The following is a 14413-nucleotide window of genomic DNA, read 5'->3' as shown; positions in this document are numbered from 1 at the left end:
GTTTCAGGTCGAGAATGAAGACTGAAGAAGGGTCCCACTGAGTTACTCCAGAATTTTGGGTCTATCTTGGGTTTCAATCAGCCTCTGTGCCTGCAGTTCCGTCCGACACATAACAGTTCCGACAGGAACTTCCAAGAACTCAGTCAGCACGGTGGTACAGGGGTAGAGTTGCTGCCTCACGGCGTCAGAGACCCAGGTTCGATCCCGACTACGGGTGCTGCCCGTACAGCGTTTGTACAGAGTTTGTACATTCTCCCCGTGACCTGCGTGGGTTTTCTCCGGGTGCTCTGGTTTCTCCCCACACTACAAAGACGTGCAGGTTTATAGATTAGGTGTTCAAGAAGGAACTGCAGATGCTGGAAGATCGAAAGTACACAAAAATGCTGGAGAAACTCATCAGTCTGAAGAAGGGGATCGGCCCGAAACGTCGCCTATTTCCTTCGCTCCATAGATGCTGCTGCACCCGCTGAGTTTCTCCAGCATTTTTGTGTACCTCAGGTTTATAGATTAATTGGCTTTGGTAAAAATTTCGTTGTCTAATGCATTTCGTTGTCTCTGTACTGTACACTGACAATGACAATTAAAATTGAATCTGAATCTGAATCTGAATCTGAAATTGTCCCTAGTGTGTGTGTGGGATAGTGCTAGTGTGCGGGGATCGCTGGTCGGTGTAGACTCGGTGGGGCCGAAGGGCCTGTTTCCGTGCTGTATCTCTAAACTAAACGAAACTAAATGAATTGTGGTTCTGTTACAAGTGCTGTAAGTGGGTCAGGCCATGGCAGGCACAAGCACAACTAACTCCAAACATCCTGCTGACTGGCCCATGTCATAAAGCAGCAAGCGCCCTGTTAGCCCACCATCGTTTTGGTTTTCGGTTTGGTTTAGTTTAGAGATACAGCGCAGAAACAGGCCCTTCGGCCCACCGAGTCCGTGCCGACCAGCGATCCCCGCACGCTAACACTATCCCACACACACACACTAGGGGACAATTTACAATCTTCCAATTAACCTACAAACCTGCACGTCTTTGGAGTGTGGGAGGAATCTGTAGCACGTGGAGAAAACCCACGCAGGTCACGGGGAGAACGTGCAAACTCCGTACATAGAAACATAGAAATTAGGTGCAGGAGTAGAGGCCATTCGGCCCTTCGAGCCTGCACCGCCATTCAACATGATCATGGCTGATCATCCAACTCAGTATCCCGTACCTGCCTTCTCTCCATACCCCCTGATCCCCTTAGCCACAAGGGCCACATCTAACTCCCTCTTAAATATAGCCAATGAACTGGCCTCAACTACCCTCTGTGGCAGAGAGTTCCAGAGATTCACCACTCTCTGCGTGAAAAAAGTTCTTCTCATCTCGGTTTTAAAGGATTTCCCTTTTATCCTTAAGCTGTGACCCGTACAGACAGCACCCGTAGTCAGGATGGAACCCGGGTCTCTGGCGTTGTGAGGCAGCAACTCTACCGCTGCACCACCGTGCCGCGCTGATCGTAAGGGCTTCGTGAGGCAGGAGTGGTGTGGTCACTGCATTTCAAGGATTCAGCAGTCTGCAGGAAGCCATTGTATGATGGATAATATAAGGCTTTTCCTCCTTGCTATTTGAACCTAATCTGCTGTGTAATTGAGGTTGTACAATGGCATTTCCGTAGTATATTTCCACCATTTACCAGCCCCACCCCATATGCCCCCCCCCCACTCAAATCTTTTGCAAACCACCTTCCTTTCCTTTCCAACGTCTCCTGGTTTAACTCTTTCAGTGCCTTTGTCATCTGCCAGTCTCCAGCCTACATTTATTGTTTAGTTTAGGTTAGTTCAGAGATACAGCACGGAAACAGGCCCTTCGGCCCAGCGATTCCGTTCCGACCCCCGCACACTAACACTATCCTACACAATGTATTCTTTTGTTTACAGTGTACTGTGTTTCCATAGTGTGTTGTTGTTGCTGCTGCAAGTAAGAACGTCATTGTTCTACCTGGGACATGTGACAATAAACCACTCTTGGCTCTCGAACTCCCTCTGATGTTGTTCAGACAGGAGGCGTGAAATCTTTCACATTCTCCTAAGATGGCGGACAGCACGGGCTCAGCCGAGAGTGTTCAGTGCTCGTGGCTCTGCAGAAGGACTCAAACCCAAAGCTCGTGGCCCACGCACTGTCTCCTGAGACGCAAGAGAACAAATGATGGTGTGCATGCAATGGCGTGCAGCACAGGAGCAATCTACAAAGCAAAGGTTGATGCATATCCTGCTCTGCTACAGGAAGTGGTTGAAGTACAAGCCAGGGCATCTTTTAAAGATAAAATGGATTCATATCCAACAGTAGGAAGGCGTGGGGAGAGAGAGCAGAGTGGGTCAGGGGATGCGTTTGTATTTACTTAGCAAACAGCTGGGTGCAGAGAGAGAGAGTGTCTTCCTCTGTACTCCCAGTCTCCATGCTTCTAACAAGGCCGTGAAAGTGTGCAGTGCTACTGCAGGAGCTGCGTTATCGGTGGCTTTGTGTCAGTGCTCTCCTCCCCTGGTTCAGAGGATGTGGGTTCAAATCCTGCACCAGGCACTGCAACACGCAACCCTGCCTGACAGTGCAGTGCAGTGCAGTGCAGTAGCAAGGGAGCTTAGTTTAGAGATACAGCGCGAACATAGGCCCCTCAGCCCAATGTGTCTGCACCGACCAGCGACCCCCGCAGTCAAACACTAACCTACACGCACTAGGGACATTTATATCAAGCCAATGAACCTACAAGCCTGTTCGAGACCCTTCTTCAGACTCAGAGTCAGGGGGGTGGGAGTTACGTAGATAAGGAAGTGTAAGGTGTGAAAACAGGACAAAGGGAATGTAGTGTTTAAGAGGGAACTGCAGATGCTGGAGAATCGAAGGTTACACAAAAAAGCTGGAGAAACTCAGCGGGTGCAGCAGCAACGTTTCGGCCCGAAACGTTGCCTATTTCGGGACGAAACCCGGAAGGGTTTCATCCCGAAACGTTGCCTATTTCCTTGAGGATTTCGGGTCTGAAGAAGGGTTTCGGCCCGAAACGTTGCCTATTTCCTTCGCTGAGTTTCTCCAGCTTTTTTGTGTAACCAAAGGGAATGTAGTTCCAGGGGGAATGTAGAATAGGATATTGTTAGTTGGGAGAAAGTAACAGCAAAGCAAACAAGAGATAGAATGTAATCGGAGACAGTTAGACCGGTGGGAGAACTGGGATGGGGGAGGGGATGGAAAGAGAGGGAAAGCAAGGGCTATTTGAAGTTAGAGAAGTCAATGTTCATACCGCTGGGGTGTAAGCTGCCCGTGAAATATGAGGTGCTGAACCTCCAACTTGCGCTAGGCCTCACTCTAATAGCCCTGTCCCACGGTACGAGTTCATTCCAAGAGCTCTCCCGAGTTTAAAAAAAAAATCAAACTCGTGGTAAGCACGGAGAATGAACGTAGCGGGTACGTCGGAGCTCGGGGACGCCTCTTAGCGCTAACGGCAGGTACTCGGGAAGACTCGTTAACGGCAGGTAAGCACGGGAAGACTCGTGAAGATTTTTCAACACGATGAAAAATGTCCACGAGAGCCCCGAGTACCGACGAGTGGCCATTGCCGTAAATCTCCGAGTTCGAATCAGGGCAAACTCGGGGAGAGAGAACTCTTGGAATGAACTCGTACAGTGGGACAGGGCTTTAACAATGGAGGAGGCCCAGGACGGAAAGGTCAGTGTGGGAATGGGAGGGGGATTTAAGGTGTTGAGCAACGGGGAGATCAGGTAGGTTGAGGCGGACTGAGCGGAGGTGTTCAGCTAAACGATGGCTGACGTGCCTCCCCTCTCGTCCCCCCTGAAGGTTTCTGCTGTTTCCTCAGCTTGCTGCCCAGCAGCTGGCAGCTGCCCTGGCACTGCCCACTCACCCAATGTAGTTGGTGCGCAGTGAGATCTCCAACTCACGCAGCACCTTCGTCGACTCCTGCACCCGGCGACGGAACTTCTGTAACACAGGAGGGAAGGTTGCAGCGTGAGCACAAGTGCAGTATCTTGCAGCATAAAGCAGCATTGTGCAGGCACACTTAGTGGCAATATTCATCATGCCCAGACTACAAACACATTGAAACATTCTCCCTCATTATCCCAGCAACTTCTACCCTTTCCCCAAGAACTCTTTCATCCCTCTTTTCCCACTCTCCCTCTCTCCTGCACCCCTTCCACACTCATTCACTTTCCCGCCCAACCTTTCTCACAGTCCCTCCCGTCATAGAGTGATACAGGGTGGAAACAGGCCCTTCGGCCCAACTTGCCCACACCGCCCAACATGTCCCATCTACACAAGTCCCACCTGCCTGCGTTTGGCCCATATCCCTCCAAACCTGTCCTATCCATGTACATGTCCAACTGTTTCTTAAACGTTGGGATAGTCCCAGCCTCAACTACCTCCTCTGGCAGCTCGTTCCATACACCCACCACCCTCTGTGTGGAAAAGTTGCCCCTCAGATTCCTATTAAATCTTTTCCCCTTCACCTTGAACCCATGTCCTCTGGTCCTCGATTCCCCTACTGTGGGCAAGAGATTCTACCCGATCTCTTCCTCTCATGATTTTATACACCTCTATAAGATCACCCCTCATCCTCCTGCGCTCAATGGAATAGAGACCCAGCCTACTCAACCTCTCCCTGTAGCTCACACCCTCTAGTCCTGGCAATATCCTCGTAAATCTCCTCCGCAACCGTTCCAGCTTGACGACATCTTTGCTGACTTCCGCCCCTATCCTACTCATTGCTGTTTCCCTAACCTCTTCCTTCTGCATTTCCTCCCCTAGTTTCTCCTTCTCTCCCGGAGCTGAGACAAGGTGGAACATGCGGAAGCAACAAGTAATAACTCAGTGGGGGTAACACACGGAGGGTGGCATGGGGCTACAGGGCATTGCCCGAGAGGGGGAGCTGTCTGATGGGTGCCAGCGTGTCCCTGGGTTACACCTACCCGTCATGCAGTCGAGGGCATCACCTTCTGCACACATTTAACCAGCTTTTCATTGATGTTAACTGTATACATACAAACTGGCAAGGACATTGGGTTGTATTTCCCAGAGAAGGCAGACAGTATCTCAGATTAACGCGTCCAACATCCGCCTCACTGTCTCAAATGTAGAAGAGCAGCTTCAGCATGCTCACAAACGTTTATTCCCTAACGTTAGACTTTGGCGATACTGCGCAGAACCAGGCCCTTCAGCCCACCGACTCCACGGCAACCGCTAGCACGATCCTACACATCATTTTACCAAAGCCAATTAACCTATAAACCCGCACGTCTTTGGAGTGTGGGAGGAAACCGGGGCACCCGGAGCAAACCCAGGTGGTCACGGGGAGAACGTGCAAACTCCGCACAGACAGCACCCGTGGTCAGGATTGAACCCGGGTCTCTGGCCCTGTGAGGCAGCAACTCTACTGCTGCACCAGAGTTATTCCAGAGTTATGCCTTGTCCGTGCATTGAAGTAATAATCAGTTATCTTTCCCTTCCCCACAAAGTCTTCCAGAGGTTACGTTTTATCATGGTTTCATTTACCTTCCTGGTGACTCCTGGGTCGAGGTAGCTCTTGAGTTTCTGGATGTACGTGTGCGGAGGGTTCTTCACCTGAAATCGTTCCTGCTCACACAGATACAAAACGGGCAGTCAGGTACAAGCACAACATATTGGGCGTACAGACTTGGATAGATTCACACGTGACAGACAGGTTTATGGAACATTACGCGTTGTTTCCTCCGGGTGGCGATGTACAGGGAGGCCTTGTTCCTGCAAGGGCACGAGCCAGAGCTATTTGGACAACAAGCAAATCGAGCAACAACGGGGATCTGCTGGGATCGAAACAAAGGCTCAGCAGGCCAGGCAGTATCTGTGGAGGGAGAAAGAGGAAGGATGTTGTGGATATAAATCACGCGCAACAAAGTGCCTTTGACATCGAGTCCGGGGGAGTGATAGAATCTTGGTGGGCACTTGGTGGGAATGTGAGGAGGATACTGCAGGATTAGTGTAAAAATTATTGCCTGATGGGCCAGTATGGACTTGATGGGCCGAAAGGCCTGTTTCAATGCTTCAGAACTCATGAATCTATGTTGAACACTACTTAAATCTCATGTCACAGAGTAAACGTGGTCTGGGAATGGAAGGTCAACAAGGGAATGGCCATCTCTACTCAAGGGAGAGAGGGAATCCGTGCCCACCCCTCCCGTTGCCCCCTCCCCAGCCAAGACCACTGCATTTCCGCCTTGTAGCTAGACTGTGCTGGAGGCCAAGTACCTGGTCACAGATGAGATCCCACTTCTTCTCGTTGTCGTACTGTCGTAGGAGCCGTGCCTTATCTGGAGGCAGGTTCATCGAATTCTGCAAAGAAAGTAAAAGTAGACCTGCATCAGTTTAGTTTAGTTTAGAGATACAGCACGGAAACAGGCCCTTCGGCCCCACCGAGTCCGTACTAGCCCGACCAGCGATCGCCCGTTCACACACTAGTTTAGTTTAGAGATACAGCACGGAAACAGGCCCTTCGGCCCCACCGAGTCCGTGCCAGCCAGCGATCACCGCACACTAACACTACCCTTGCACTGGGGACAATTTACACTAATACCAAAGCCAATGAACCTACAAACCCGCACGTCTTTGGAGTGTGGGAGGAAACCGAAGATCTCGGAGAAAACCCACGCAGGTCACGGGGAGAACGTGCAAACTCTGTACAGACAGCGCCCGTAGTCGGGATGGAACCCGGGTCTCCGGCGCTGCAAGCGCTGTAAGGCGGCAACTCTACCGCTGCGCCACCGTGACGCCCAGTGGCATTTCCTCGCGCCTGCCACCGGGACACAACGCAAAGTCCAAGGCACTGGCGGAGCCCCACCTGCATGGAGGTGGTCAGTAGAGGGGAGGGGGGGGTCGGGTCACCGCCTTGCTGGTGGGGGGGGGGGGGGGGGGGGGGGGGGGACGGGACGGGACAGGACAGGTCCGGACTTTGGACAGTTTCGTTTTGGCTTTGCAAATGGAGCTAAAATATGGCGACTGTGCATTTATGGTGAATAGTGAGAGGCCTGGATAGAGTGGATGTGGGGAGGATGTTTCCACTAGTGGGAGAGTCTAGGACCAGAGGTCACAGCCTCAGAATTAAAGGACGTTCCTTTAGGAAGGAGATGAGGAGGAATTTCTTCAGTCAGAGGGTGGTGAATCTGTGGGATTCTTTGCCACAGATGGCTGTGGAGGCCAAGTCAGTGGATATTTTTAAGGCAGAGATAGATAAATTCTTGATTAGTGCAGGTGTCAGGGGAAATGGGGAGAAGGCAGGAGAATGGGGTTGAGAAGGAAAGATTGAATGGCGGAATAGACCATATAACCATATAACAATTCCAGCACGGAAACAGGCCACTCGGCCCTTCTAGTCCTTGCCAAACACTTACTCTCACCTAGTCCCATCTACCTGCACTCAGACCAAAACCCTCCATTCCTTTCCCATCCATATAACTATCCAATTTATTTTAAAATGATAAAATCGAACCTGCCTCCACCACTTCCACTGGAAGCTCATTCCACACAACTACCACTCTCTGAGTAAAGACGTTCCCCCTCATGTTACCCCTAAACTACGACCCCCCCTGGCGACCTCTCACGACCTTACAGCCTGTGGGCGTAGCGTCTTTCTGGTTGCCGCTGAATTTTCAACATGTTGAAAATTTCGCCGACCTATGACGTGTGCCGGCAGCCGCCTGTAAAGGTCGCGTAAGTGGGACAGGCCCTTTACAGCGCCAGAGACCCAGGTTCAATCCTGATCACGGAAGTTGTCTGTGCGGAGTTAATTAGGTTGATTGCCTTGGTATAATTGTACATTGTGTGTAGGGTAGTGTTGGTGTGCGGGGATCGCTGGTCGGCATGGACTCAGTGGGCCAAAGGGCCTGTTTCTGCGCTGTATCTCGAAACTAAACTAAACTAAACCAAACTAAACTAAACTAAAGCACTGGGCCAGGGTCAGACACAAGTTCAACCAGGGCAGGGAAGGGATTTCCAAATCAGTGGGTTCCGGGAGCAATTAGCGGCTTTCCGAGGGAGAGGTCCCGAGAGGTTGCTCCGGGGCGGAGAGGTTCACCATGCAGGAAGGCAGTCAGATGTCCATCTGCTTCAGTGAAACAAAGTAACTGATTGAAGCAGGGTGGCACAGGAAGGAGTTGCATTGCTGTAACACCTAGCACATCCTTCACCGATAAAGAGCGTTTCAAAGTGTCGAGGGCCAGGCAAGATCTCACAATGCGACAATACCTGAGAGGGTGGATGGGGCCTTGGTTGAACAGCTAACACGTGGAACAGCGCCCGAGATGAGCGCAGCGACCCCTCAGTACAATGCCAGCTGACATATTTGTGCCCCGGCCTCCCGTGCGAGACTTACACCCACAATGAACAGCACTGAACCATGGCTCGTACCTAAATATCTGGGAGTCCACATCTCTGAGGATATGACATGGTCATCACACGCCTCAGCACTGGTGAGTAAGGCAAGGCAGCGCCTTTACCACCTCAGGCAATTGAGGAAATTCAGAGTGTCTCCCGAGGATCCTCCAGTGCTTCTACGCAGCGGCGGTGGAAAGCATCTTGTCCGGGAACATTACCATCTGGTTCGGGAATTGCTCTGCCAAGGACAAGAAGGCTCTGCAGAGAGTAGTGCGTTCGGCCGAACGCACTATGGGAACTTCACTCACCCCCCTGCAGGAACTATACAACAGGAGGTGCAACTCCAGAGCAAACAAAATCATGGGAGACCCCTTCCACCCCTGCAACGGACTGTTCCAGCCGCTACGGTCAGGCAAACGCCTCCGTTGCCATGCAGTGAGAATGGAGAGGTTGAGAAGGAGTTTCTTCCCAGAGGCAATTCGGACTGTAAACGCCTTTCTCACCAGGGACTAACTCTACAGAACGTTTTTTCCTTCTATTATTTATTATGTAAAATAATATGTGTGTTATGATTGTGTTTTATAATTTGTTTGGTTGTTTTGTTGTTCCGCGAGCATTGCCACTTTCATTTCACTGCACATCTCGTATGTGTATGTGACAAATAAACTTGACTTGACTTGACTTGACTTGACTACATCGTCACTGGTTCCAAAGTTCATAAGTCGTAGGAGCTGAATGAGGCCATTCGGCCCATCAAGTCTACTCCGTCATTCAACTAAACAAAACTAAAAACGAAATACTTTATTGTCACGTGTGGCAAGTCACAGTGAAATTCTTTGCCTGTGTCCCCACGGTATGCAAATAGTCGACATGTAAAGGGCATCGACAAAGTTACAGAGTATCCCCTCCTTTGTTCACCCCCTCCCCCCGCGCCAGGTTTCAGTTCATTATTGCTACGTGTACCGAGGTACAGCGAAAGGCCTTGTTTTGCACCATGTTCAACCAGATCAGATAATACACACAGCACAATCAGGTCAAACTCAAGCACAATAGGTAGAGCAAAGGGGAGGACCTTTCTCATTGAAACCTACCGAATAATGAAAGGCCTGGATCGAGTGGATGTTTCCACCAGTGGGAGAGTCTAGGACTAGAGGTCACAGCCTCAGAATTAAAGGACGTACCTTTGGAAAGGAGATGAGGAGGAATTTCTTTAGTCAGAGGGTGGTGAATCTGTGGAATTCATTGCCACAGATGGCGGTGGAGGCCAAGTCAGTGGACATTTTTAAGGCGGAAATTGATAGATTATTGATTGCCAAAGGTTATGGGTAGAAGGCAGGAGAATGAGGTTGGAAAGATAGATCAGCCACGATTGAATGGTGGAGTAGACTTGATGGGCTAAATGGCCTCATTCTGCTCCTATACGGTATGAAGATACAGAGTGCAGAATGCACTGTAGTTCTCAGCAATGTAGCACATCAGTTCCAGAGACAAAGTCCCAACGTCCACAACTCAGTGGGTCAGTCAGCATCTCTGGAGAAACGGAAGAAGGGTCTCGACCCAAAACGTCAACGATTCCTTTACTCCAGAGATGCTGTCTGACCCACTGAGTTACTGCAGCTTTTTGTGTCTATCTTGTGGGGGCTTGGAGATAGTATGTCATGGGTAGGTGGTTAGGTTCTCTCTTCTTGGTGGGGGTGAATGCCTGGAACTTTGTGGGGGGGGGGCTACATTGCTTGCCACTGTCTGGGGGGGGGTGGGGGGAGGAGTTTTTTGATAGTAACTTCCAAAGAGAAGTTGGAAGGAGTCTCAATGAGGAAAATGTTTGCAGGGCTGCAGGACTTGGTGGGCCGAAGGGCCTGTTTCCGCGCTGTATCGCTAACCTAAACTATAAAGAGATATAGAACAAATGAATGAATGATATGCAAAAAAAATGTAACGGTGGTCAAGGAAAGGTGGAGCCCACAATGGTCCGTTGTTGGCTGTGGGCTAGGTGATAACGAGTTATGCAGACAATGAAACTTATCAGGATGACAGTGAAACTAGTACGACGATTAGGGTGGGGGGGAGGGGGGACGGAGAGAGAGAGAGAGAGGGGTTGCCAGGGTGACATGAAATGAGAGAAGTCAATATTAATATCGCCAGGTTATAAGCTGCCCAAGCAAAATATGAGCAATGAGGCTGACGGAACAATGTGGATTCCCTCAGTGCTTGGAGATTTATTCATTGTTCTTAGTTTCTTTAAAAGGACAGGGGAGAGGGAGGGGGATGGTGGGATATGAGATAGGGACAATCACCACCTTGGGCCCCCTCTCACAACTAGTCTCAACAACCTCCAAACTCACGAAAGCGAAGAAATACCGTTTCCTCCGTTTCAGGAGCGAGACTTTCAAAATGCTCTAATAATGCACATAGCATCATTTCCTGTCTGGTTTGCAGTGGAGGGAAGGGGGGGGGGGGGGGGGGGGGGGTGGGGGAGGGGGGCCACCGTTAGGCCACACACCGTTCACATTTCACACAGCGTTCCAGGGCATGAGTAACTGAAGCAGCCAGAACCGGGGATTTTTTCCCTTTGTTCTTTTCGAAGACAAATGAAAACTGTTGCGATCACGGGCAGACTGCAATGCGTTTGAAGTTCTCTCCAAACCCACTCCGAGCCCACCGTTTGGCTTGGTCTAAGGGGTTGCATCAAGCACTTATACTTTAGGTACTTGTCACGTGTACTGAGGTACAGTGAAACGCTTTTATTTCTGTGCTAACCAGTCAGCAGAAAGACAAAACGTGATTACAGTCGAGCTGTCCACAGTGTACAGATACATAGAGTGACACAGTGTGGAAACAGGCCCTTCGGCCCAACTTGCCCACACTGGCCAACAAGTCCCAGCTACAATAGTACCACCAGCCAGCATTTGGTCCATATCCCTCTAACCCTGTCCTATCCATGTACCTGTCTAACTGTGTTTTAAACAATGGGATAGTCCCAGCCTCAACTACCTCCTCTGGCAGCTCGTTCCATACACCCACCACCCTTTGTGTAAAAAAGATTCCTATTAAATCTTTTCCCCTTCAGCTTAAACCTATGTGGTCTGGTCCTCGATTCCCCTACTCTGGGCAAGAGACTCTACCCGATCTATTCCACTCATGATTTTATACACCCCTATAAGATCACCCCTCATCCTCCTTCGCCCCAAGGAATAGAGTCGTAACCTGCCCAGCCTCTCCCCGTGACTCAGGCCTTCATGTTCAGTCCCTTTCCAGGCTGAAGGTTATAACGTGAGTAACATTCAGTGCAAGATGGTGTCCAGGGCAGTCAAAGGCAGCTGAATTAATCTCGGTGGCAGTGGAGGTTTGTTTTGGAACACCTTGAGTTCACTCACTCCCAGCCCAGCTCCTGAGTTCCCACAGTGTCCAGCTCCAATGTGCAGCTTGGGCAGCACGGTGGCTTAGTGGTAGAGTTGCTGCCTTACAGCGCCAGAGACCCAGGTTCGATCCCGACTACGGGCGCTGCCTTTACGGAGTTTGCACGTTCTCCCCGTGACCTGCGTGGGATTTCTCAGAGGTCTTCAGTTTCCTCCCACACTCCAAAGACGTGCAGGTTTGTGGCTTGATATAAATGTAAATTGTGAGTGTGTGCAAGATAGTGCTAGTGTGCAAGGATCAATGGTTGGTCCGGACTCGGTGGGCCGAAGGGCCTGTTTCCGCGCCGTTTCAGTTTCAGTTTCAGTTCAGAGCTGTATCTCTAAACTAAAGTGAAACAAAACTTGTGTCCGCTCTCAGCCAAGCCCCACATGCAAGCTCGACGCTTGGATTGAAAGAAGCAGCCTGCATTGATGTAGCACCTACATCATTCTCACACTTCACAGGAGGGTCCAGGAGATGTACAGAGGGGCAGGGTTTACGCAACACTTTAAAGGAGGAAGGAAAGGCAGACAGGTTGAGGGGGGTTGCTGCAAAGCTGAGCACACAGACGTCAATGGAGGGCAGATTAGGTTGCCTGCTAAATCCTCAGGGGGGGGTTCCAGTTTTACATATTCAGTAACTACATGCAAACTGTGCGGCCTGCCAAGTCTATGCCAGCACACAGAGCTCTCCTAACATCCACCAGTATTACCGTAATCACCTCCCCCTCCATTCCCAGCACGACTCGCCCCAGCTTTTACCCCCATCTACACACTAGGGGCCAATTTACAGAGGGGCCCAATTAACCTACAAACCCGCACGTCTTTGGGATGTGGGAGGAAACCGGAGCACCTGGGAGAACCCACGCGGTCACAGGGAGAACGTGCAAACTCCACATGGATAGCACCCGAGGTCAGGATCAAACCTGGGTGTCTGGTGCTGCAATGCGGCACAAAGCGGCACTACCCGCTGCACCACTGATTTGGGAAACCAGTGGCTGGAGTTTAGAAGGTTGAGGGGGGGACCTCATTGAAACTTACCGACTAGTGAAACGCCTGGATAGAGTGGATGTGGAGAGGATGTTTCCACTGGTGGGAGAGTCTAGGACCAGTGGGCACAGCCTCAGAATAAAAGGACGCAGCTTTAGAAAGGAGATGAGGAGGAATTTTTTTAGTCAGAGGGTGGTGAATCTGTGGAATTCATCGCCACAGATAGTGGGGAGAAGGCAGGAGAATGGGGTTGATAGGGAGAGATAGATCAATAGTGGAGTGGACTTGATGGGCCGAATGGCCCAATTCTGCTCCTTCATCTTATGAACTCATGAAATGTGCTTTAACTAGTCAGAAGATTAGGCTCTTATTGAATAGACTGGCAGCCCTAGTCTCTCTCCAGAGACCCCAGGGCAGCAAGCACCGTGTACCTGCTGAGCTGGAGCAGAATCAGACACAAGGGTGATGGCCTGTGCAGACACCCGTCCTGGTTCCATCCTGACTACGGGTGCTGTCTGTACGGAGTTTGCACGTTCTCCCCGTGACTGCGTGCTTTTCCACCGGGATCTTCGTTTACATCCCACACTCCAAAGATGTACAGGTTTGTAGGTTAATTGGCCTGGTATAATTGTAAATTGTCCCTAGTGTGCAGGGATCGTTGGGCTGCGCAGACACGGTGGGCCGAAGGGCCTGTTTCAGCGCCGTATCTCTAAACTAAACTAAACTAAACTAAAATCAATGGGGAAATAAAAATCAAAACGCAATCCTAACTGTTACTTGAGGGAATAACTTCAACTTCTAGAAATGGAGGAGGGAGAGGACATTGCTGGGGGAGGTCGTGAATGGGGGTACACAAGAAAGACGTGGCCCTCGATCTCAGAAGCACCTGGGCCTCGTGGTAATGAGGAGAGCCCTTCTTGGGCGGCCATTTTAGTTGTGCCATTCTGACTACCTGTGGCAGCAGGACTGACCAGGGGCTGGATTACATTTCCCTGATCAACATGTTTATACAAAGAATATGCAATTTATACAATTTCCCACCCCTGTTCCCTGCTGCAGATTGTGCTGCAACAGAGGATGAGAGAGTCTTTGGTGAATGAGGCCTTTGTCTTAGCTCAGTCTGAGTAGAGAGAGAAAGAGAGAGAGAAACGCCAACAGCAGCCCGGCCAAAATTGGAATACGCAGGAAGGTCACACAGACCAAAACATGGGCATTTTGGAAGCTAAAATGAAGTCTTCGCCTCTACAAAGGTCACACTTTTCCACAGGGTTTGAAATGTTAACATACAAGCCAGTACTGAGGAAGGAGTAATTTAATTTTAATTTTATGTTGGAGAGAATGAGAAAGGGAGGGGGAGACAGGCAGAGAGAGAGAGAGGGGGAGAGAGAGGCTGAGGAGGGGGGGAGAGGTTGAGAGTGAGGGGGAGAGAGGGTAGATGTTGGCACAGGTTCCCTTTGTCGACGGCCAGGTGTGAATAGCGAGGCTGGCATTAGGTGATGTGGTGCTGAAGTACACCCGTGGAAAGGTCCCACATTTGTATTGTCGGCCTGTGTTGCGTTTGCTGATCTAGGCCGGGACAATGGCAAGAAGAGTAAAATTCGCCCATAAATTGCCCCAGGCAAGAGTTGCGGACGGGGAGAGAGGG

The 14413-nt window shown here is 50.5% G+C and overlaps 1 protein-coding gene across 1 annotated transcript in view; it reads right to left on the bottom strand.

Annotated features, from left to right (window-relative positions):
• The window catches only part of LOC129714642 (formin-like protein 3), a 118097-nt gene that overhangs the window by 58124 nt on the left and 45560 nt on the right, over positions 1-14413 (bottom strand). Inside the window, 3 exon segments of the mRNA XM_055664361.1 lie at positions 3885-3961; positions 5531-5611; positions 6263-6346. Coding sequence (XP_055520336.1) covers positions 3885-3961; positions 5531-5611; positions 6263-6346 — 242 coding nt within the window.

The sequence above is a fragment of the Leucoraja erinacea genome, chromosome 40 (assembly GCF_028641065.1).
Source record: "Leucoraja erinacea ecotype New England chromosome 40, Leri_hhj_1, whole genome shotgun sequence".
Taxonomy (NCBI): Eukaryota; Metazoa; Chordata; class Chondrichthyes; order Rajiformes; family Rajidae; genus Leucoraja; species Leucoraja erinaceus.
This window is presented reverse-complemented; position numbering and strand designations above follow the sequence as displayed.